At 43.4% G+C, this 22,790-nt stretch overlaps 1 protein-coding gene across 7 annotated transcripts in view; it reads left to right on the forward strand.

The window, feature by feature from the left end:
• Positions 1-22,790, forward strand: part of PPFIBP1 (PPFIA binding protein 1) — a 96,769-nt gene that overhangs the window by 23,248 nt on the left and 50,731 nt on the right. For all 7 annotated transcript variants that reach the window (XM_070947864.1, XM_070947865.1, XM_070947867.1 and 4 more), the window contains exons 2-4: positions 7,461-7,553; positions 20,902-20,999; positions 22,463-22,668. In XM_070947864.1, coding sequence (XP_070803965.1) covers positions 20,930-20,999; positions 22,463-22,668 — 276 coding nt within the window. In that variant the 5' untranslated portion in view covers positions 7,461-7,553; positions 20,902-20,929. The remainder of the gene's footprint in view (positions 1-7,460; positions 7,554-20,901; positions 21,000-22,462; positions 22,669-22,790) is intronic.

Here is a 22,790-nt window from a genome sequence, read left to right on the forward strand (position 1 = left end):
AGATGAGAGATAGATAGATGAGAGATAGATGAGAGATAGATATAGACAGATAGATGAGATAGATAGATAGATGGATAGATAGATAGATGAGAGATTGATAGAAGATAGATGAGAGATAGATAGATAGATAGATAGATAGATAGATAAATCTCTCCCTCTCCCTCTCTCCCTCCCTTTTGCAATTTTCCTAAAATTTCCCAAAGCAGGCCCTCATTCCTATCCAAAGCCCCCTCCTTATCCCCAGCATTTGATATTCTGCAGCCCCTCATTTCAACGTAGAAAGGAGTCGCTTTGCTGCCACGGCCGTGTGATCTCTTGAATCTGCCCTTGGCTTGTGAACGGTGGTTTGGGATTGATATCTTGGGGTTTAAAATTTCAAGAGCTGCCCTGTTTTATTTCAAGCCGCCGACCTCGCCGCCGAGTCCAAACCGGCTTTTAAACCGGGTTCCAAGAGCAGATTTTGGACATGACTGAATTATTCCGGTTTGGAATGAGGAACGATTAGAAAGCTATCTTTGTGGTTTGTCTAGACAGCCGAACGCTGATGCCTCCTAATAAATTAGGCAATATTTCCTAGCTGTGTTGACAAGAGAATTTGGTGGGGGAGAGTTTTAGCCCAGCACGTTGGTTGACTGAATGTCTTCCAAGAGTTTAGCAGAGTTTATAATTATATTTTGAGTGTTTTAGGCTTGCAAAAAAAACCAACACGGTGTTTTTTTGCCAGTTAAATCCCCCGGCCCCTCTGTTTGGCTTTGCAAGGGGTCAGAATTTTGGACGTCCCTCATCCAAAGGAGGGCTTAATACATTCTTAGATTGCATGAACAGATGGATAGTTTCAAGATCGTGAGAAGTGATAGTGCAGTTGTATACTGCATCGATGGGACCATACTTGGAATACGGGGTCTAATTATGGTCACCAATGATACAAAAAAAATATGTTGAGATTTTATTTTATTTTATTTTATTTTATTTTATTTTGAATTTGTATACCGCCCTACTCCCTGAGGACTCAGGGCGGTGAACAGCCAAGTAAAAACATCAAGTACAAATATTAAAATACAGTTAAAATATACATATATAAATTTGGCCCCATTAATTAAAAACAATAAACAAAACACTTAAAAACACTTAAAAAAATAGGCCAGCCCGGCTTGCTGGAAAAGGAAGGTTTTAAGGGCACATTTAAGAGATCCCAGAAAGACTGCAGAGAGAACCCAAAAGTGTTTTTTTTCAAAGAGACAACTGGACTTTTGGTTTTTCCTTGAAGACATTTCGCTTCTCATCCAAGAAGCTTCTTCAGCTCTGTTGTGTGAGCTGTGCCTTTTTTATAAATTCCGTGTCCTGGTTCCAATTACTTCTGTGGGTAGAAGGGATTTCAGCTTTTGGAATTTGTGTTCCACTCTCTCTTTCAAAACCTCCGTTATGAAATTAATCTGTCTTATTCTTTCATTTATAGGGACGCGGTGGCTCAGTGGCTAAGACGCTGAGCTTGTCGATCGTAAGGTCGGCAGTTCAGCGGTTCGAATCCCTAGTGCCGCGTAATGGGGTGAGCTCCCGTTCCTTGTCCCAGCTTCTGCCAACCTAGCAGTTTGAAAGCACATAAAAAAATGCAAAGTAGAAAAACAGGGACCACCTTTGGTGGGAAGGGAACAGCGTTCCGTGCGCCTTTGGCGTTGAGTCATGCCGGCCACATGACCACGGAGACGTCGTCGGACAGCGCTGGCTCTTCGGCTTTGAAACGGAGATGAGCATCGCCCCCTAGAGTCAGGAACGATTATGTGTGAAGGGAATCTTTACCTTTATAATGACTTCAGTTGTTAAACGGGTAACCTTTTCATCAAATACTGTTGATTTATAACTGAGAGGCTTAGTTCTTTCTTCTTTTTTTATAGAAAACCCATAACTTGCTTAGTATATAAAAGTGGATACCAACCCAAAAATTTGCTTAAAGTCAATTTAGGTCTAATTTTGTGGAAACAGTGTTGAGTTTGTGCACAGCTGGTGCATCTGAAGTGCAAGTTTTTTTTTTTTTTAAGTGCTTAAAACAGTATTCTTTATCACACGTCCTTGTTATATTCTATTTGGGGATTTTTTTTTTTTAATTACTTGGCAAGTGGCATTAGTTTGCTAGAACCTATAAACACTTATTTAAAATTAAATCTGACACTTCCTGGAATAACTGATTAGATGTGTTGGACTATATAATTGCTACCCAAATTGTGGATCGATAATGGGACTGCATTTTAGCACATGACATAAGCCAGCAATGTGCAGCAGCTGCCAAAAAGTGGAACAACTTGCCTCCAGAAATTGTGAATGCTCCAACACTGGAAGTTTTTTTTTTGTTTTTTTTTATTGAAAAAGTTTTCAAATACAATTTTTTCCCCTTTTTTTCTCCCCCCCTCCTCCCTGACCCGCCCTCACCACCCATCCCCCCTGTGACTTCTTCAAGATAAAAACCTAATACGTAACAGATTATATAATATTTTACCATCCCCTTACTCCCTCCTCCAAATACTGACCCTTACTTTCTAATGATATTATTAATATTATTACTTCCCCCTTTTACCATACACTTCAAAATAACATTCTACTATAACATTGTATAATAACTTCTGATTTAGCACAGTAATATTATTATGACTCCCAATTTAGCAATAATCTGCCCTTTTTTCTCCTCCCCCATACTTATGTCTGTATATTAATATAACATTTCAAAACAACCTTCCACTTTAAGACTATATAATAAATCCTACTTTAACATTTAATCTTTTGTGTATATTAATATAACATTTCAAAGCAGCCTTCCCCATAAATTCTAATTTTACATTTGTTCAACTCTATCCATTTCCTCCACTCCCATAAATATATCTCTTAAGCATCCCTTTTCTTAAACTAGACAATCAATAAACTAGCCTGTCTCCACCCACTTTCCTACAAAATTACCACACACAACAATTCTTAATATCTTTGTTCTTCTGCCCACCCTACTAAAAAAATATTCCCTTATATAGATGAAATCAATGACTTTAAACTTATAATCCATATAATGTCTTCTTTGATGTCTTTCCACTGGATTGCTGACTCCATCACCTATATTAGGGTAACATAACATCCCGGTTGCAACAGAATGTTCAAAATCCTCAGTGGAAGTTTTTAAGAAGAGGTTGGATAATCATTTGTCTGAAGAGGTGTAAGGTTTCCTGCCTAAGCAGGGGGTTGGACTAGAAGACCTCCAAGGTCCCTTCCAACTCTGTTAATCTGTATCTATCTGTATCTGTACCTAAAACAAGGGACTTATGAACATTTTTCACACTTTATTTATTTATTTATTTATTTATTTTATTGAATTTCTATACCGCCCTACTCCCGAAGGACTTTAACAACCCTTGCAACATTTCCCATCGTCAAGTGATCAAAAGTCAGAGGCTTGGCCACTGACTCATACTTATGACGGTCCCAGTGTCCCATGGTCACGTGATCCCCTTTTGTGACCGTCTGACAAGCAAAAGTCAGTGGAGAAGCCAGATTCACTTAACAGCCGTGGCAGGAAAGGTTGTAAAATGGGGGCAAAACTCCCTTCGCAAATGTCTCACTTAGCAACATAAACGTTGAGCTCAATTGTGGCCATAAGTCAAGGACTACCTGTATTTCAAGCGGGGACTGAATTTTCAGTATGTTATATTCAGCAGGAAGTCAAAATCTAGTATATTCTCCAGTTTGTAAGGAGAGGCAGAGATCCCAGATGTTCCTGCAGGGAAAAAAAAAGCCAAATTTGCAGTGGAGATTTTGTCTTTCAAAGAAGGAGCAATTTAACCGACCACTGGGATAGTAATCAGATGTTCAAGACGTATATAAAAAAAAGACTTCTAACTTCTCATTTCCTATTTTCAGCTCTGGCAAGGAATTTTGTGATCAAGCCCTGGGTCTTGCAATAAAAATCCTGCATGGCCTGAGAATATCAGAAATGAAAAAAAAAAAAAAAGATCTCCTCGCTAAGGATGATCAGACAGATGAAAGAATTGTAGTCCCCAAATTGTAGTGCTTTTTCAAGAGGCAACTGTACTTTCTTGTTTTTGTTGTGACCTAGGCTTCCTGAGTCATTAAAACACAGGAGTAGTCCCAAAAAACCTCTTTTATGGCAACCGCTGTGAATTACGTTCATTCACAGCTGAGTCCCAATTAGTTGCAAAAAGTCATTCGGGAGAAGTCCTTCGGGATAATCACCAACCATTATCTCCCTTGATACTTTGCCAAAGACCTACTTGGCAAAGCCCCACGGAGTCCAGAATCAAACAGAGATGCCGACTGGGAACAGAATTAACAATGTTGCTTTCCTGCAAAGGGCCCACGTGCCTTTGCTCTCTTTTAAGCCTTATGGGAGGGGCCAATCATCTCCAGGCCTTACTCCCTAGTCGTCCCTTTTGTTTTAACTGTTCGTACCTTCTGGCAGCTCTGCGCATGCACGCACTAGGAACAGGTTCCTTCTGTTCCCCTGCTTCTCTGCTGTCCAATTCTGGAGGCTCCGGAGTCCATGCATCACTCCCAGATGGCCCTGCCCCCATCTCTGCCTCCGACGCAGAGCCCTCTTCCGAGCCTTCCCCAGACTCCAGGACTGGCCCATGTTCCTCCCCAGCATCCTCACTGTCCGACTCTGCTGCCAGCTCCGCAGGCGGTTGGCCGTCCACAACAGTTTTTTCCTTGAAGATGTTTCGCTTCTCATCTAAGAAGCTTCTTCAGTTTTCAGTCAGAACTGAAGAAGTTTCTTGGATGGGAAGCGAAACATCTTCAGGGAAAAAAACAAGAAAGTCCAGTTGCCTCTTGAAAAAGCACTTTTGGGACAACAAAGACCTGGATGATGGAGAATCTCCATAGAAATAAATTTAGCGTCTAGGGCAGTGTTGGCGAACCTTTTTGGGACCGAGTGCTGAAATGGGCACGTGTGCGTGGGAGCACCGGAAACCGGAAGAGCAGCTCCTCGGCACACATGCGCAAGAGTGCTGGAAACTGGAAGAGCAGTTCCCTGGCACACATGCATGCACTGGGAAGCCGAGCTTCCGGTTTCTGGCTTGCAAATGCGTGCCAGTCACCTAGTCTTCCTGTTCCTGGCGTGCATGCCTGCGCGAAGACCAGCTTGCCGGAGTGCAGCCATGTGCCGGAAACCGGAAGCTCAGCTTCCTGGTGCTCCCGCGCATGCGAAGACCAGCCAGAACCCGGAAGAGCAATGGGCAACAGCTGACGTGCCTGGAGAGATGGCTCTGTGTGCCACTTCCAGCACATGTGCCATACATTCCCCATCACAGTTCTAGAGAAACAAGGAGTTAAGACTTAAGCTAATCAAATGACTCCATGTGAATCCTCTGTCCTTAAGAATGAGCTGGTATTAAAATCACAGGGTTTAAAATGTAGTTTATTACATTTTTTTTTCAGGCTGTGACAAGAATGTAGGTTGTCCTCGACTTGACGGCCCAGAATTGAGCCCAACATTTCTGTCGCTAAGCGAAACATTTGTTAAATGATTTTTTATCCCATTTTTCTTGCCACAGTTGTTAAATTGAATCACTTGCAGTTGTTCGATTGGAAACATGGCTGTTAAGTGAATCTGGCGTCCCCCTTGACTTTGCTGGTGAGAAGGTCGCAAAAGGGGATCACATGACCCCGGCACGCTGCAGCCGTCATAAATATGAGTCGGTTTCCCGAGCGTCTGAATTTTGATCACGTGACCGGGGGGGGGGGAAGTTGCAGCGAAAAAACATTCCTAAGTCGCTTTTTGTCAGTGCCGATGTAACTGGGAACGGTCACTAAACAAACTGTCATAAGTTGAGGATTTCCTGTACAGACGTATTATGGGAAACAGAGAGCCTTTTGTCACAAAAGAAAAGGAAAAAAAAGAAACCCGAAGATTGACTTTTGGAGATTGAATTATTGTAGAGCAACGTTTTCTGCTGTCTGACATTTTTGTACAGGAGCTTTTTAAATTCTGCTTTTTTTTTGTGGTCTGCCTCTGGGGGAACCCGTTATTTGCCAATTATGTGCTTTTCTTAAAAACTGTGATTTAGAAGGCAGGATTTAAACCCTACAATCATGCATTGTGTCAAGGTGCACAAAAATAAAAAATAACCACCTTGTGTTAGTTATATAAGCAGATTCGGAAGGAATAGCGACGGAGAAATCTGAATTTCATGAAGGAATATAAATGCCTAGCAACTGATTCTGTATATTGTGCTTAAAAGAAATAGCTTTTTTTTTTTTTTAGTTTGGTTTTAGGCTCCTGTGACTTTTATTTTTATACCGGCGGGCAGCGTCGAAACTCCTTCGAGCGTGAATTATTCCTACAGACCTGGGTGTTACAGAGGTGGGGTTAGAAAAGGAGTATTTAATATTGTGTATGATAGCTGCATACGATCACTTTATATTGCATATGATAATTAGAAAAGGAATAATTAATATTGCGTAGGGTAATGTATATGATAACTTTATGTTTCATATGATCGTCAGAAAAGGAATAATGAACATTGCGTATGATAATGTATACGATAACTTTATATTGTATATAATTAGAAAAGGAATAATATTGTATATGATAACTGTAAGATAACTTTATATTGAATATGATAATCAGAAAAGGAATAATTAATATTTTATATGTATATGTATATGATAACTATATTGCATATGATAATCAGAAAAGGAATAATTAATGTTGTGTATGATAATGTATATGATAACTAAATTGCATATGATAATCAGAAAAGGAATAATTAATATTGTATATGATAATGTGTATGATAACTATATTGCATATGATAATCAGAAAAGGAATAATTAATATTGTATATGTATATGTATATGTATATGTATATGTATATGTATATGTATATGTATATGATAACTATATTGCATAAGATAATCAGAAAAGGAATAATTGTATATGATAACAATACGATAACTATATTGCATATGAGCATTAGAAAAGGAATAATTAATACATAATAATAATAATTTAATTAATATTAAAAGTATTGTATATGATAACTGCAGGGAGATTATTGTGATACAAAAATTTGGGAAAGCAATGATATATAGATAGCTTTCGATTTATGGCCATAATTGGGACGAGAAATTCAGTTAAGAAGCAACGTGGCTATTAAGAGAATGGGCCCCAGATATATGACCTCTTTTGCCACTGCTTGTTGTTAAGCGAATCATGTGGTCATTAAGCAAATCCGACTTCCCCCCCCCATTAACTTTGCTTGTCGGAAGTTGCGTGGTAAGGTCGCAAATGGTGATCCCATAACTCTGGGATGCTACAACTCTTTGTAAATACATCCTGATTGCCAAGCCCCTGAATTCTGAACACGTATCTCTGGGGATGCTGTCATAATTATGGATGGGAAGATCGGCTTGTAAGCCTCTTTTGGCCTGTCCTAAGTTGGGTTGTCTTCTTCTCCCATCTCCAGGGATCTGATGTTTGTATGGATTAAGTTACCCTGAACAACTGAAGAAATAAGAAGCTTGGAGCCCCTCAACGTTATGTCAGGTCTTCTTCTCTTGTGAGTAGTCCGTTCCCCTTCTCCCTTAGTGATTCTGGGTAGCTGACAAAGATAAGAACCCAATATAAAAACAATAAAACAATGAATTTTCACTTCCCTGGTGACAACAATCCATCAAGTCACTTGATGGTCTCCATCCAGGGTTCCCCCAGGCCTGTTGACAAAGCCAGTTCTTCAGGACCTTGCGAAAAAATGTCAAAATGGGGACCAATCTTATCTCCATGGGGATGATGTTCCTCAGGGAGCCACCGCAGAGTAGATCCTTCTTCTGGGTCCCACTAGATGGACCTCCTTAGGACAGGGAACCCATAACATTCCTGGCCTCCCCACTCTGGTAGGTCAAGTAGATGTAACCGGGAGAAGATGCTCCTTCAAATAACTTGGTTCCAAGTCACGTAGGGCTTTAAAGGGGACAACCAACATCTTGAGTATGATCCGGAAGCAAATTGGCAGCCAACACAACTCGCAGGAGAGATGACATGTAGGCACACCTAGGCCTGCCCAAAAGGCCCGCTCCTTTGATTGAGGAGCGTAGAAATCAGCAAAACCCATGCATATCTTGCATGTTATGTACAACAATGTTACGTATAATTTAATAAGGGTGTAATAATGCTTAATCTCAAGGAAGTGTTTTGGAGTTCACCCAAGTCCAGCTTCTTCCTATTCTTTTATCATTTCCCAGATCTTTTCACAGGTCAGGATAAAACTGTAGATGCTTTAAAGAGATACTTTAAGGAGTAGACTTCTTAAAGCAGTGTTTCTCAACCTTGGAAGCTTGAAGATGGGTGGACTTCAACTCCCAGAATCCCCCAGCCAGCGCTGCTCAGACACTGCTGAGACACACCTTCTGTGTCTCAGAAGGTACAAAAGATATGAAAAGTTCAGAAGGTCACTTTCCGGAAATGAAGTCCTGTGCTGATGGAGAGAACAGAAAACGAACTAGGAAAAGGAAATATACATAATAAGAATGCAGACAAATAGAGGGAATTGGCCCTCTGCAATCCATAGAACATTGAATAAAGAAATAAATAGAGTGGCTACGTAATTGGACATTCCCATCTGGGCTTCCTCATAAGCAATAGGATGGTAGCATTTGGCAGGATTCTTCCGTTTCATCATATAATTTTTATCGATGAATAGAAAAGATGGAATAGCTGTGAAGAGGGGTGAGTTTTCTGTTCTGGCTGTGACTAGAAGCTGCCAAAAGAGCTTAACAGTCCAGCTTCGCCTTTGGAGTCTTTCAAAGTTGCTAAATCAGTGATGGTGTTCTCCTTCCTCCTCCTCCTCCTCTTCTTCTTCTGCCTCCTCCTCCTCCTCCTCCTCCTCCTCCTCCTCCCCTCCTCTCTCCTCTACCATCACTACCATTATTTTCTCTTCCTCCTCCTCCTTCTCTACCACCACCACTACCATTATGATTTCCTCCTCCCCCCCCTCCTCTCCTCCTCCTCCTCCTCCTCCTCCTCCTCCTCCTCCTCCTCCTCCTCCTCCTCCTCTTCTTCTTCTTCTTCTTCTTCTTCTTCTTCTTCTTCTTCTTCTTCTTCTTCTTCTTCTTCTTTCCCTCCTCCTCCTCTTCCTCCTCCACCACCTCTTCTTCCTCCTCCTACCCTCCTCCTCCTCCTTCTCCTCCTCCTCTACCTCTTCCTCCTCCTCTTCTTCTTCTTCTCCTCCTCCTTCTCCTCCACCATGTCTTCTTCTTCTTCCTCCTCCTCCTCCTCCTCTTCTCCTCCTTCTCCTTCTCCACTACCACCTCTTCTTCCTCTTCCTATTCTCCTTCTCCACCATCTCTTCTTCTTCCTCCTCCTCCTCTTCTTCTCCTTCTCCTTTTCCTTCTCCACCACCACCACCTCTTCTTCCTCCTCCTACCCTCCTCCTCCTCTTCTTCCTCCTCCTCCTCCTCCCTCTCCTCCTCCTCCTCCTCCTCCTCCTCCTCCTCCTCCTCCTCCTCCTCCTCCTCCTTCTCCTGCTCCTGCTTCTTCTTCTCCTGCTTCTGCTTCTCCTCTCCTCCTCCTCCTCCTCTACCACCACCGCCATTCTCCCCCCCAAGAAAGTAACTTCCCACCTTCATATAAGGATAAACGATTTCCCAATCTCTTCACCTCCTCTTTGTTAACCAACTCTCCCGTCTCTAACCCACTTCTTAACAACAGGCAAATCAAATAATTCAACCCCTTCTCCAATTCCAATTAGCAGCAGGAATATTCATCTTCTGGAATATCGACGTCGATCAACATCAGCCTTCCCATCTTCTGTCTTTACTTCAGCCGTAGAAGGCCGATCCCAATAGACCCGTGATTTATGGTTCTCTTCCTTCTAACCTCCGATTGTTTGGGAAGGAAATGTTCTCTTGTGGTCAGCCCGTTCCTGGACGCTGTTATTAAGCCATATAATGAATGTCTGAAACGGGACGATGTAGGAAATGAGAAATGCCAGACTTCTTAGGAGCTGTTTAGATCAAGAGGAAAATCCCGCTAAAGGCAACGTTGATTGAGGCCCAAAGCTCGTCCCAGCTACATAACTTTGGTCAGCAGCAGCTCAATGAAAATATTTCTTAGCAATAATCTTCAAAAAGAATCAAAGCAGTGCCCTGCGGCTACAGATGTTGGGCCACGCCACTGATACTGAACTTCCTTAATTCAAAAGTAGAATTACGACTCCCGCGTGGAGAAAACCACCAGGGTCTCAGGAGGGTGAAATGGCTCAACGGAAGCTTGGCACCCATCCTTTAGTTTCAATAGAAGCCGAAAAAAAGAAGTCACGTTTGGCACAGCGGTTGAGGGTACCTTTTTCCATGTGTAATGTAGATATGTAGAGTATGCTCAAGAGCAGGCCATGAAGGCGTCATAATGGATATGAACGTGTTAACGGGTAATGATATACTAATTGGATGTACATATCTGTTCTCTTACATTATGACAATTCCGTTCTGCTCTTGCTCAGTTTTCATCGACAGGTTGCTAAGAAACACAAGTTCTACGTGACTATTTAGCCCAATTTTAATCCCAGTTTCCCTGTTTATTGTCTTAGTTTTTTTCCTACTCTGTACTTGCCTTCCCTCCTTCCCTCCCTCCCTCCCTTCTCTTTGTCTTTTTGCCTTGTCCTCCTTCCTTCCCTCCCTCCCTCCCTCCTCCTCCCTCCCTCCCTTCTTTCCCACTCCCTCTCTCCATCTCCCTCCCTCCCTCCATCTTCCTTCCTCCCTCCCTCCCTCCCTCCGTCTGTCTTCCTTCCTCTCTCCCTCCCTCCCTCATTTTTCCTTCCTCCCTCATCTTTCCTCCCTCCCTCCATTTTCCTTTCTTTCCTTCCTCCCTTCCTCCATCTTCCTTCCTCCCTCCTTTCCTCCATCTTCCTCCCTCCTCCCTCCCTCCCTCCGTCTGTCTTCCTTCCTTCCTCTCTCCCCCCCTCCCTCCCTCATCTTTCCTCCCTCCCTCATCTTTCCTCCCTCCCTCCATCTTCCTTTCTTCCTTCCTCCCTCCCTCCATCTTCCTTTCTTCCTTCCTCCCTTCCTCCGTCTTCCTTCCTTCCTCCTCCCTCCCATTCTCCCTTCCTCCCTCCCTCCCCTTCCTCCCTTCCTCCCTCCCTCCCTTTCCCTTTCTGCCTTTCTGTTTTCCTCCCTTTTTTCCTTTTTTTCCCTTTCTCCCATCCTTCCTCCCCTCCATCTCCCTCCCTCCCTCCCTCCCATCTTTGTGAAGGCTGAAAACTCTTGTTGACCTCAGGGACTGAGAAATATTGATTTCTAAGTTATCATAACTTGCCTTTTTCTCATTTGGGAGTTTTATTTATTTGGGAGTTTTATTCACGTCTCCCTGAAGTTACATATTTTAGGACCTGAGAGATGCATTGTGGTTGATCCTTAGGGCTTCTCCTTCTCGGTTGTTAAGCTCCCCTTGTTTCTGCCTCTTGCATTCTTCATTCATTCAAGACTTAAGAACGAATCTCTCCGTGCATGACACAACACAACCAGGGGTTGTGTTCATCAGCTGGCTGTCACCGAGGCTGACACTGATTTGAGCAGAGAGGGGAATGACTGTCCGAAGGTCACCAGATGGCTTCCATGCCTAAGGCAGAACCTCAGTTCCTCCCCCCCCCCCATTTCTGGTCCATCTCCTAACACAGGGGTCAGCAACCTGCAGCTCCGGAGCCACATGTGGCTCTTTGGGGCCCTCTGCTGTGGCTCCCTGTCAGGTGATCCCACCACTGGCTGGCCCCGCCCCTTGCCCTCCCCTCCCAGTCATTCCTCGCCTGGCCTGAGAAGGTAAGGGCGACAGTGGGGGATGGAGAAGTTGTGAGGGCAGAGACAGAGAGATACAGAGAGAGAGAGAGAGACATAGAGAGACATAGAGAGATACAGAGAGAGGGTGAGAGAGAGACATAGAGAGATACAGAGAGAGGGTGAGAGAGACATACAGAGAGAGAGAGACATAGATACAGAGAGAGGGTGAGAGAGACAGAGAGATACAGAGAGAGTGGGAGAGAGAGAGACATAGAGAGATACAGAGAGAGGGTGAGAGAGACATAGAGAGATACAGAGAGGGGGTGAGAGAGATATAGAGATACAGAGAGAGGGGGGAGAGAGCGATAGAGAGATACAGAGAGAGGATGAGAGAGACATAGAGAGATACAGAGAGAGGGTGAGAGAGACAGAGAGATACAGAGAGAGGGGGGAGAGAGACAGAGAGATACAGAGAGAGAGGGAGAGTGGGGAAGGGAGGGAGGGAGGAAGGGAGGGGAGAGAGAGATGTCAAAAGGATTTTGTGGTTCCTAGTGTTTTTTAACCACTGGTTCTCTGCCCTAATGACCAGCTGAGTAGGCGTGGCTAGGGGGGATCATGTTTACCGGTGGAAGTGAGTGACATCGAGTTGGCCACGCCCACCCAGGTTTTGTGGCTCCTATGTCTCCTCTCACTCTCTCTTCTGTATCTCTCTCTATGTCTCTCTCTCTCTCTCTCTCCCCCCCTCCCCCTCTCTCTGTATCTCTATGTCTCTCTCTCTCCCCCTCTCTCTGTATCTCTCTATGTCTCTCTCTCTTCCCCTCTCTCTGTATCTCTCTATGTCTCTCTCTCTCCTCTCTCTGTATCTCTCTATGTCTCTCTCTCTCCCTCTCTCTCTGTATCTCTCTATGTCTCTCTCTCTTCCCTCTCTCTGTATCTCTCTATGTCTCTCTCTCTTCCCCTCTCTCTGTATCTCTCTATGTCTCTCTCTCCCTCTCTCTGTATCTCTCTATGTCTCTCTCTCTCCCTCTCTCTCTGTATCTCTCTATGTCTCTCTCTCTCCCCCTCTCTCTGTATCTCTCTGTTTCTGCCCCTGGCCACTTCTCCATCCCCTGCTGTCGCCCTTACCTTCTCAGGCCAGGCGAGGAGTGACTGGGAGGGGAGGGCCAGCCAGTGGTGGGATCATCTGACAGGGAGCCACAGCAGAGGGCCCAAAGAGCCACATGCAGCTCCAGAGCCACAGGTTGCTGACCCCTGCACTAGGCGACTGCTTCATATTTATGACGGTTGCAGCGTCCCAGGGAAAAACGTGATCCTGTTTTTATGACTGTTTGATGAAGCAAAATCGACGGGGATGCCAGATTCGCTTAACAACCATGTTACTACTTAACAATGGCAGGATTCACTTAACAACTGTGACAAGAAAAAAAAAACCCGTACAGTAAGGGCAAATTAACATTATGTCTCACTTAACGGGAATTTTGGGCTCCATTGTGGTCATAAGTCAAGGACCACCTGTATTGAATGCAACTGTTTTCACGTTTATTTGCTTCCACTAAGAATAGCTTGCCTCAGTACCCCCCTCCCTGCAGTTGCCAGTTGTCACCACATATTCTAAGTAGGGGGTGAGTTGAAAACACACCAGTGGTAATTTTAACCATGGAAACCAAAGCGGAGATAATTTGAGGACTAAATATAAACATCACATGAAAAACAATTATTCTATTTCTAATATGAATCTTCAAGCATCTTGTCTCTAAATTATACAGACTAGTACAGAATAGAGTTGGAAGGAACCTTGTAGGTCCAACTCGTTGTGTTGTCCAACTCCAACAATGAACGTTTTTAAGAAGATGATGGATAACCACTTGTCTGAAATGGTGTAGGGATTCTTGCCTAAGCAGGGGGTTGGACTAGAAGACCTCCAAGGTCCCTTCCAACTCTGTTACTCTATTCTAGTCCAATGCCCTCCTCAGGCAGGAGACCCTATACCGTTTCTGACAAGTGGCTGTCTGGTCTCTTCTTGAAAACCTCCAGTGATGGAGTACCTACAACGTTCTGGTGGCAAGGAGTTCCACTGGTTAATGGCCTCGCTGCCAGGAAATTTCTCCTTAGTTCCAGATTGCTTCTCTCCTTGGTTAGTTTCCATCCATTGCTTCTTGTCCTGCCCTTCTGGGTGCTTTGGAGAAGAGGTTGACCCCCTCCTCTCTGACAGCCCCTCAAATATAGACTAGACTAGACTAGACTAGAAAATATGGAATAGAAAATATAGACTAGACCAGAATAGAATAGAATAGAAAATATAGACTAAACTAGACTAGAACTAGAATAGAATAGAAAATATGGAATAGAAAATATAGACTAGACTAGACTAGACTAGAATAGACTAGAATAGACTAGAATAGACTAGACTAGACTAGAATAGAAAATATGGAATAGAATAGAATAGAATAGAATAGAATAGAATAGAATAGAATAGAATAGAATAGAATAGAATAGAAAATATGGAAGGGGAGGGGAGGGAAGAGAAGAGAAGAGAAGAGAAGAGAATAATAGAATAGAAAAAATGGGATGGGAGGGAAGAGAAGAGAAGAGAAGAGAAGAGAAAGAGAAAATATGGGAAGGGAAGGGAAGAGAAGAGAAGAGAAGAGAAGAGAAGAGAAGAGAAGAGAAGAGAAGAGAAGAGAAGAGAATAATAGAATAGAAAATATGGGATGGGACGGAAGGGAAGGGAAGGGAAGAGAAGAGAAGAGAAGAGAAGAGAAGAGAAGAGAAGAGAAGAGAAGAGAAGAGAATAATAGAATAGAAAAAATGGGATGGGACGGAAGGGAAGGGAAGAGAAGAGAATAATAGAATAGAAAAAAATGGGATGGGATGGGAGGGAAGGGAAGGGAAGAGAAGAATAGAATAGAATAGAAAATATGGAATGGGATGGAATAGAATAGAATAAGAATAGAATAGAATAGAATTCTTTATTGGCCAAGTGTGATTGGACACACAAGGAATTTGTCTTTGGTGCTTATGCTCTCAATGTACATAAAGAAAAATAAAATATTGGGACACTATTGGAATATTGAAATACTGCAAAAAAACGATCACGAGTCTCTATTTTTCAGTGCCGTTGTAACTTTCAAACGGTCGCTAAACAAACCGTTGTATAAGTCGAGGACCGCCTACGTTTGGACAGCTGTTCAAATTAGAATGCAGCTACAGCTAAACGTTTTGATTTGTAGCCTTCGTGAAGCTCTTAAATACTTTGATACTTCAACCCCTTGGCCTTTGGAATGTGCTTTGTTGCTCTTGGTAGTACAAAGAGGTTTGATAAGGATTTTCAGTCCTGCTCTGTGTAAACAGACCTCTGATCTCATTTTGCTCGTAGAAGGCTGGTGGTTCTTTTCTCCCTTCCCTTTTCTTCCTGAAGCATGTTAATTTGGGTTTGGCAGGATAACAAACCCGCATTTGGAAGGGACCTTGGAGGTCTTCCAGTCCAACCCACTGCAGAAAGGGGGGGGGCAGAAATTCCGACTTGGGGTCTGCTTCAGCCTCCTGGTGCAGGGCTTTGGGCGAAGGCTGGAGGGAAGTGCCGCTGGTGGCGAAGAGCCGGAGGACCTCGTTCCAGTGGGACTGCATCATGGCCTATCTGACCATCTCAGCCCGCTGAGCCTCCAGGCGCCGGTACCTGGCCTTGCACTCCCGCAGGTCTTCCCTCTGTTTGGAAAGCCTATGCTCCTAGTCCTCAGTGAGGTGCTTCTGCTGAGCCTCCTTCTCGGTCGGATCCAATTTGAGCTGAGCCAGCTGTTTTGCCAACTCTTTCTCGTGGTGGCTGCTTAGCTCCAACAACTGCTTCCTGTTGGGGCCCTAAGGAGCCCGGGTGGGCAGGCGAGGAGTGGCTGGGAGGGGAGGGGCGAGTAGAGACCAGCGAAGTGCCCCTCAACGCGAGTGACATCGAGTTGACCACGCCCACCAAGTCACATGACTACCTAGCCACACCCACCCAGCCGGTCATTAGGCAGATCATATTAGTGGTCCGCGGGATTTAAAATTATGAATTTAGTGGTCCCTGAGGTCCCAAAGGTTGGTGACCCCTGCAATAGACAAATCTGTGTAAAGCCCCCCCCACTCCTCCCCACCCACAGCTGCAACCTGCTCTTTTAGCAGGAGCCATGAATCTAGGACGGGGGTGTCAAACTACATTTCTTTGAGGGCCAGATCAGCATTGTAGTTCTTTTCCGGGGGAAGGGAGGACGACGGGACAGGACTGGCTCTTCCTGCAGCACCCTCCTGGCCAAAATGGGGGGGGGCTTGTGCTGCCCCCCGTGCCCCGTTTTGGCTGGCAGAGTGCTGCAGGAGGCCGTCTAGGCCGAAAATGGCGTCCGCGGCCCCCCCCATGCCCCGTTTTGGCTTCCAGAGGCACCGCGGGCTGGTCCTTTGCTATTTCCAGGCTGGTTCCGCGGGCCAAAATTAAGCACCCCGGCCTTGATTTTGACACCCGTGATCTAGGATGACCCGCAATTGTTACACACCAACTCAGTCCATTGGGATGATTGTGAAAGGGGCAAGAAACATTTTTTTTTGTGACCCGGAGCCATCTCCAAAGCTTTCCAGATGCTGTCTTCATGGCTTCTCCACTCTACCCATCCCCAACCCCCCGAAGCGATTTTGGTCCACGAAAGCCACATGATTAAAAAAAATATTTCCCAACTCCTCTTTTTACCATCGACGTCACCGACTCCTCGTTTTGAAACAAACACTAATTAAAGCCCAGCTTTTTGGGAAAGGACTGTAATTTTGGCGCCAATAAATATCGTAGCATCCCACCTTCGAACGCCGAGTAGGATTTAGGGTTTGATTGTGGTCCCCTGCTTTTAAGTCTCGTGGCGGGCGGAGAATCGCCCCCCCTCCCAGTCGTCTGATATGTTTTTTTAAAAAAAAACGAAGATTGTTGTGTTTTTTTTTTTCTTGACAACTTCGAAAAATAGCAGCGAGCCGTAGCAACAAGATTGCATAGAAACCGGGCAGAAACTGTGGCATTTTCGAAATGTGTGCATGACAAAAGCTGTCTCGCGTCGTCTAGTTAAGACATGGATCTGAAAACTCAGCAGCCGTTAAGGTGAGCTTCGTGGAAAATCGTGGGAAATTACTTCGGTTTGGAATTGGCCGCGGTTATTTAGAGCAAGGTTTACAACGGTGCGTGGGCAGATGTTCCCATGGGCGATTTGGAAAATATACCATATGGGAGTGAAAATTTCTGCAAAAACGTCCTTTCGGGCAATTTCGAATAAAGCTCATGAGCCGTGAATAAAACTCCTCCTTGATGGCCTCAAGGGAGAGGCGCGACACGTTAAAATTTTCCTGCTGCCATCCTGCCCTTCTATATTTGTATTTTTGTGTATGTGTATGTGGTTTTCTATTTATATATTTGCGAGCATGTTTTCTCTTTCTGCTTCTGTTTTTTTTTTTCGCGATGAAAATAGCAAAGGCTTAGTTGAATTTTTTTAACCCCCCCTTCTCTCTCTCCCTCCCTCTTTCTCCATCCTGCACCCATAAGAACGAAAATTCACATTTGTGTCTACGTGGGTGAGAATTATATATTCTTCTTGAATATTTTTAACGAAATGTGTTTCTAGTGGTTAAGCCTCTGTGGTGGGATTTTTCATTCTGCATTCTGCCACTTTCGATACAGGCGGTCCTTGACTTAGAACAATTCATTTAGTGACCATCCGAAGGTACAACAGCACTGAAAAAAGAGACTTATGACCATTTTTCACGCTTACGACTGTTACAGCATCCCCCCCGTGGTCATGTGATTAAAATTCAGATATTTGTCAACTGACTCATATTTATGACAGTTGCGAACATCTGACAAGCAAAGTCAATGGGGAAGCCAGATTCACTTAACAACCGGGTTACTAACTGAACACCTGCAGTGATTCACTTAACGAGAAAGTTCGTAAAATGGGACAAAACTCACTGAACAACCATCTCGCTTAGCAACAGGAATTTTGGGCTCTCAATTGTCGTCGTAAGTCGAGGATGATCTGTATTCAGTAGATCTTGAAATTAAATTCTTGCCTGTTTTTCGGTACAGAATCTCTCTCGATCTTGCAGAGAGGAGTGCAATATTTAGTTCTACCTTCAGAAAGTTCTGATAATCTCTTTCTACGTAAACGGTATAATCTGGATGTGAAGCTTCTTGAACCCAATAGGCAGATTGCGGTTTCCTTTCATACCGTGCCAGATAGAAGCAATTTGTGCTTGGAATGGATTAGTGCTTTCTGTATAATTAAAATATTTGACGCTGGAAAATGTGCAAAGCGTTGCAAAGTTGAAATGTTTTTGGTCTCAGAAGGTTTTGGGGAATAAGCTGGCCTGGTGTTTAGGAGAAGCTCTATCTAACCTGTCCGTTATTGTTCCAACACCGTGAAAACTTTACCCAAGCAAAGCAAAAAGCAAAAAAGTTTGCAAACAATTTGCACAGTTTCTTCCTTTCCTTCCTTCCCTTCCTTTCCCTTCCCTTCCCTTCCCTTCCCTTCCCTTCCCTTCCCTTCCCTTCCCTTCCCCCATCAATTCCCTTTCCTTTCCTTTCTTTCCTTTCCTTTCCTTTCCTTTCCTTTCCTTTCCTTTCCTTTCCTTTCCTTTCCTTTCCTTTCCTTTCCTTTCCTTCCCTTTCCCCTTCCCTTCCTCCCTTCCCCATCAATTCCCTTCCCACTTCCTCCTTTCCTTTCCTTTCTCTTTCCTTTCCTTTCCTTTCCTTTCCTTTCCTTCCTTTCCTTTCCTTTCCTTTCCTTTTCCTTTCTTCCTTTCCTTCCCTTCCCTTTCCCTTTCCCTTCCTCTTCCCTTCCCTTCCCTTCCCTTCCCTTCCCTTCCCCATCAATTCCCTTCCCTCTTCCTCCTTTCCTTTCCACCCCTCCCCTCCTTTCCTTTCCTCTTCCCCTTCCCCCTCCCATCTCTTCTACTCCTCCTCTCCTTTCCTCTCCTCTCCCATCTCTTCTCCTCCCCTCCCCCTTGTCTCTCCACTCCCCTCCTCTCCACTCCTCTCCCCCTCCCATTTATCCTTTCTTTTCTTCCCTCTCCTCCTCCTCTCCTCTCCTTTCCCTTCCCTTCTTTTTCCTTCCCCTTCCTTCCTTCCTTCCTTCCTTCCTTCCTTCCTTCCTTCCTTTCTGTCTGCCTGCCTTCCTTCCTCCCCTCCCCCCCTCCCCCTCCCTTCTTGCCCATCCCCCATCGTAAGTAGGTTACCAACAAATTATATATTATTCTATAAAGCTTTCCTCACTCACGTTATTAAAATGTTATGATATTATTATGAATGAACGATGTCCATTCTTGATGCCTGGAACTCACGATATCCCTGCAAGCATTTTTGTAACACCTTGACGATGTTGGCTTGCGCATGGGGGGGTTGGAAGTTGGCTTGTTCCTTCTTGGATGATGCCAGTGGCCTGCTATTTACAATGTTGGCTATTGCATTTATTTTGATTTGGTTCACCATCCAGAGCCATGTACTTGAGAGGAGTGGCAGAGTAAGTGTATTAAACAGTAATCAAAATAGCTAGGTCAGCCTTATCTCTGTGAGTTTGTTTGCCTTTTGATTTAAGAGGGGTTTTCATCACTAAAATGTTATTTTTCTTTCTTTTTTTGGGGGGGTGGGGTTGGTTTTAACCCTATGTGTGCTGCCAGAGTTGCAACTATGAGCTGGGTAGCTAAATAAGTTAATATAACAAATAAATGTGAAAATATCTACAGACCCCTCGCATCCTGGACATCAACTGTTTCAACTTCTACCCTCAAAATGACTCTATAGAGCACTACATACCAAAACAACTAGACACAAGGACAGCTTTTTCCCAGATGCCATCACTCTGCTAAACAAATAATTCCCTCAACATGGTCAAATAATTTACTACGCCTGTATTACTATTATTCTTCTCTTCCTTACTAGTATCCGTCTCTTCCCACTTATGACTATAAGCATGTTGCTTGTATCTTTACAATTTATATTGTTTTTACTTGTTTCCTAGTACGATTTGATTGCTTATTTAGTAACCTATGACTATCACTAAGTGTTGTATCTTTTTATTCTTGATGAATGTATTTTATTCTGTTTATGTACACTGAGAGCGTATGCACCAAAGACAAATTCCTTATGTGTCCAATCACACTTGGCCAATAAAGAATTCTATTCTATTCTATTCTATTCTATTCTATTCTATTCTATTCTATTCTATTCTATTCTATTCTATTCTATTCTATTCTATTCTATTCTATTTTATTCTGCTCCCACCTCTGCTGGGAAAGATTTCCCCCCCTGCAACAGGCAAAGTTTAGTAACGCTGGAATGCCTACATCCGATCAGTAGCCGATCCCTGGTACTTTCGCCTTCGTTTGCCAGCATTTGCAAATCTTATTTGGATTTATAAAGGGAGAGTTGAATCGAGAAAGCTTGCCTTGGGCAGCTCTTCAGATCGGTGGCACTGTTGTTATTCTCTGACATTTACACTGATGTGCTTACGTGTCCATGAACACCCATGTGAACGAAATGTAACATAAAATAGCAGATTAATTTCTGGGCAAATTCATGTTTTAAGAAATCATAAGGAGTTGGCCTTCCCTAGGATGATGGAAGGAGATGGAAGGGATGTATTTACTACACTTAATTGGAATATCTATCTATCTATCTATCTATCTATCTATCTATCTATCTATCTATCTATCTCTATCCATCCATCCATCCATCCATCCATCCATCCACCTACCTACCTACCTACTTACCTACCTACCTAAATAGAGCTGGAAGGGACATTGGAGATCTTCTACTCTAGTCCAGTTCTAGAGCAACCACACCTTCTGGAGGCAAACTGTTCCAGTGGTTAATTGTCCTCACTCTTAGAAAGTTTCTCCTAAATTCCTTCTCCTTAAATGCTTCTCTCCTCGATTAGTTTCCATCCGTTGTTTCTTGTCTTGCCTTCTGGTGCCGAGTTAGAGCAAAACTGGATAATACACCTTATGTGAAAACGGTCTCTAAACCCAAGACAGAAGTTCTTGACCCAATGTTCAGCGAATGCTGAACTGAATTTGCAGATGGTTTCAGATTGGCTTCTGAAATGGGCAAATCCTACATAACTCCTTGTTGCCTCCTGATTCCAGATATTAGCGGTGGCTACCCTACAGAAGGATGACCATGATGGGAGATGCAAGTGAGATGCTGGCCGCAGCTTTGGAACAAATGGACGGCATTATTGCAGGTAGATTATCCATCACGCTCTTCCTTAGCTCTACATTTCATCCCTGGCTCTGATATTCTTAGATGCACAGAAAGCCTTTGACAATGTGAATTGGCGATTTATGTTGCTTCAAATGGAACAGATGGGCTTTGGTAAAAAATTTACCCAATCAAGCTATATATTATAAACAAACGGCAAAAATAATGATAAATGGAGAATTGACAGATTCTATTGAGATTAAAAAAAGGTACCATACAAGGTTGTCCACTGTCCCCACTTAACGTTAGAAGTGCTAAATAGAAATATTAGAGAAGAAAAAGATATATTTATTTCAGCAAGCCGGGGCTGGGTTAAAAATCTTTGAATTGCTGAATTTTATGGGTAAGGGGTTTTAAATTGGGGGAAGCCAATATAAATTTAATTTTGTTTTTATAGTATTTTAATGTTTATATTGTATGTTTTTTTTAATTTTGGCTGTTCACCGCCTCGAGTCCTTCGGGAGAGGGGGCAGTATAAAAATTTAAAAAATAAATAAATAAAATAATAAATAAAATAAAAGGAATGAAAATTCGAAAAGAAGAATCTAAATTGCAAGTGTTTGCAGATGACCTGGTATTCGTTCTCGAAGATCCACTAATATCAATAATTACACTGGTAGATAAAATAGGAGAGTTTGGGAAAGTAGCTCGTTTGAAAATCAATAAAGGCAAAACGAAGATTTTGACTAAAAATATGTTGGCAAAACAAAAAGAAGAATTGGCGGATACATCAAAGATGCAGGGCACAAATAAAGTTAAATATTTGGGGATATATTTGACAGCAAGATGTAGCACGCTTAAAGAAAATACATTTCATCCCTGGAGGTGAACTCTTGTAGTTGAGGTCAGGGAGTTCTCCAAATCTGACAACTTTAAGACATGGGGACTTCAATTCCCAGAATTCCTCAGCCAGCCACTCCATGCTGACTTGGGATATCCTGGGAGTTGAAGTCCACAAGTCTGAACGTTGCTAAATTTGATGGTCTCTCCAGGCCTAGGGATTGGTCAAGTACCGGTAGTCCTTGACTTACGACAGTTTGTTTAGTGACTGTTTACAATGGAATAATGACTGGTTTTCACACTTACTTGCAGCATCCCCGTGGTCATGTGATCCCCATGGTCATGTGATCCCCATGGTCAAGTGATCCAAATTTAGATGCTTGGCAATCTACTCCTATTTATGTTGCAGCTTTTTGCGACCTTCTGACCAGCCAAGTCAAGGGGGAAAGCCACTTAACGACGGGGTTATTGATTTAACAACTGCAGGGGTTCACTTAACAAAGGCAGCAAGACAAGTCGTAAAAACGGAGCAAAACCCGCTGAAGAAATTTCCCACTTAAGACACATCAATTTGGGGCTCAATTGAGGCCATAAGTCAAGAACTACCTGGATAATTGATGCTCAACCTGCAGGTTTAATGGTCTTCTCCCCACCCTCGTCCTTCAGGGTCCAAAGCTCTGGAATACTCCAATGGCTTGTTTGATTGCCAGTCCCCAACTTCTCCGTTCATGGGAAGTTTGCGTGTTCTGCACCTGGTGGAAGATCTCCGGGGTTTGTTGGAGATGATGGAAATAGACGAGAAAGAAGGACTGAGGTGCCAGGTCCCCGATTCGACAGCCGAGATTTTGATGGAATGGCTGCAAAACCAAATGGTGAGAACAAGCGAATAGGTCATTATAAATTATGGTGGGGAAAAAAAAATACAGTGGGCCTAGCCTTAAAAGACCCCAGGATTTAAAACATACATACTTGTTGAAGGTAGGTAGGAAGGGAG

Source organism: Pituophis catenifer, unplaced genomic scaffold, assembly GCF_029215685.1.
Source record: "Pituophis catenifer annectens isolate HBS135680 unplaced genomic scaffold, rPitCat1.0.hap2 SCAF_7, whole genome shotgun sequence".
NCBI classification, from domain to species: Eukaryota; Metazoa; Chordata; class Lepidosauria; order Squamata; family Colubridae; genus Pituophis; species Pituophis catenifer.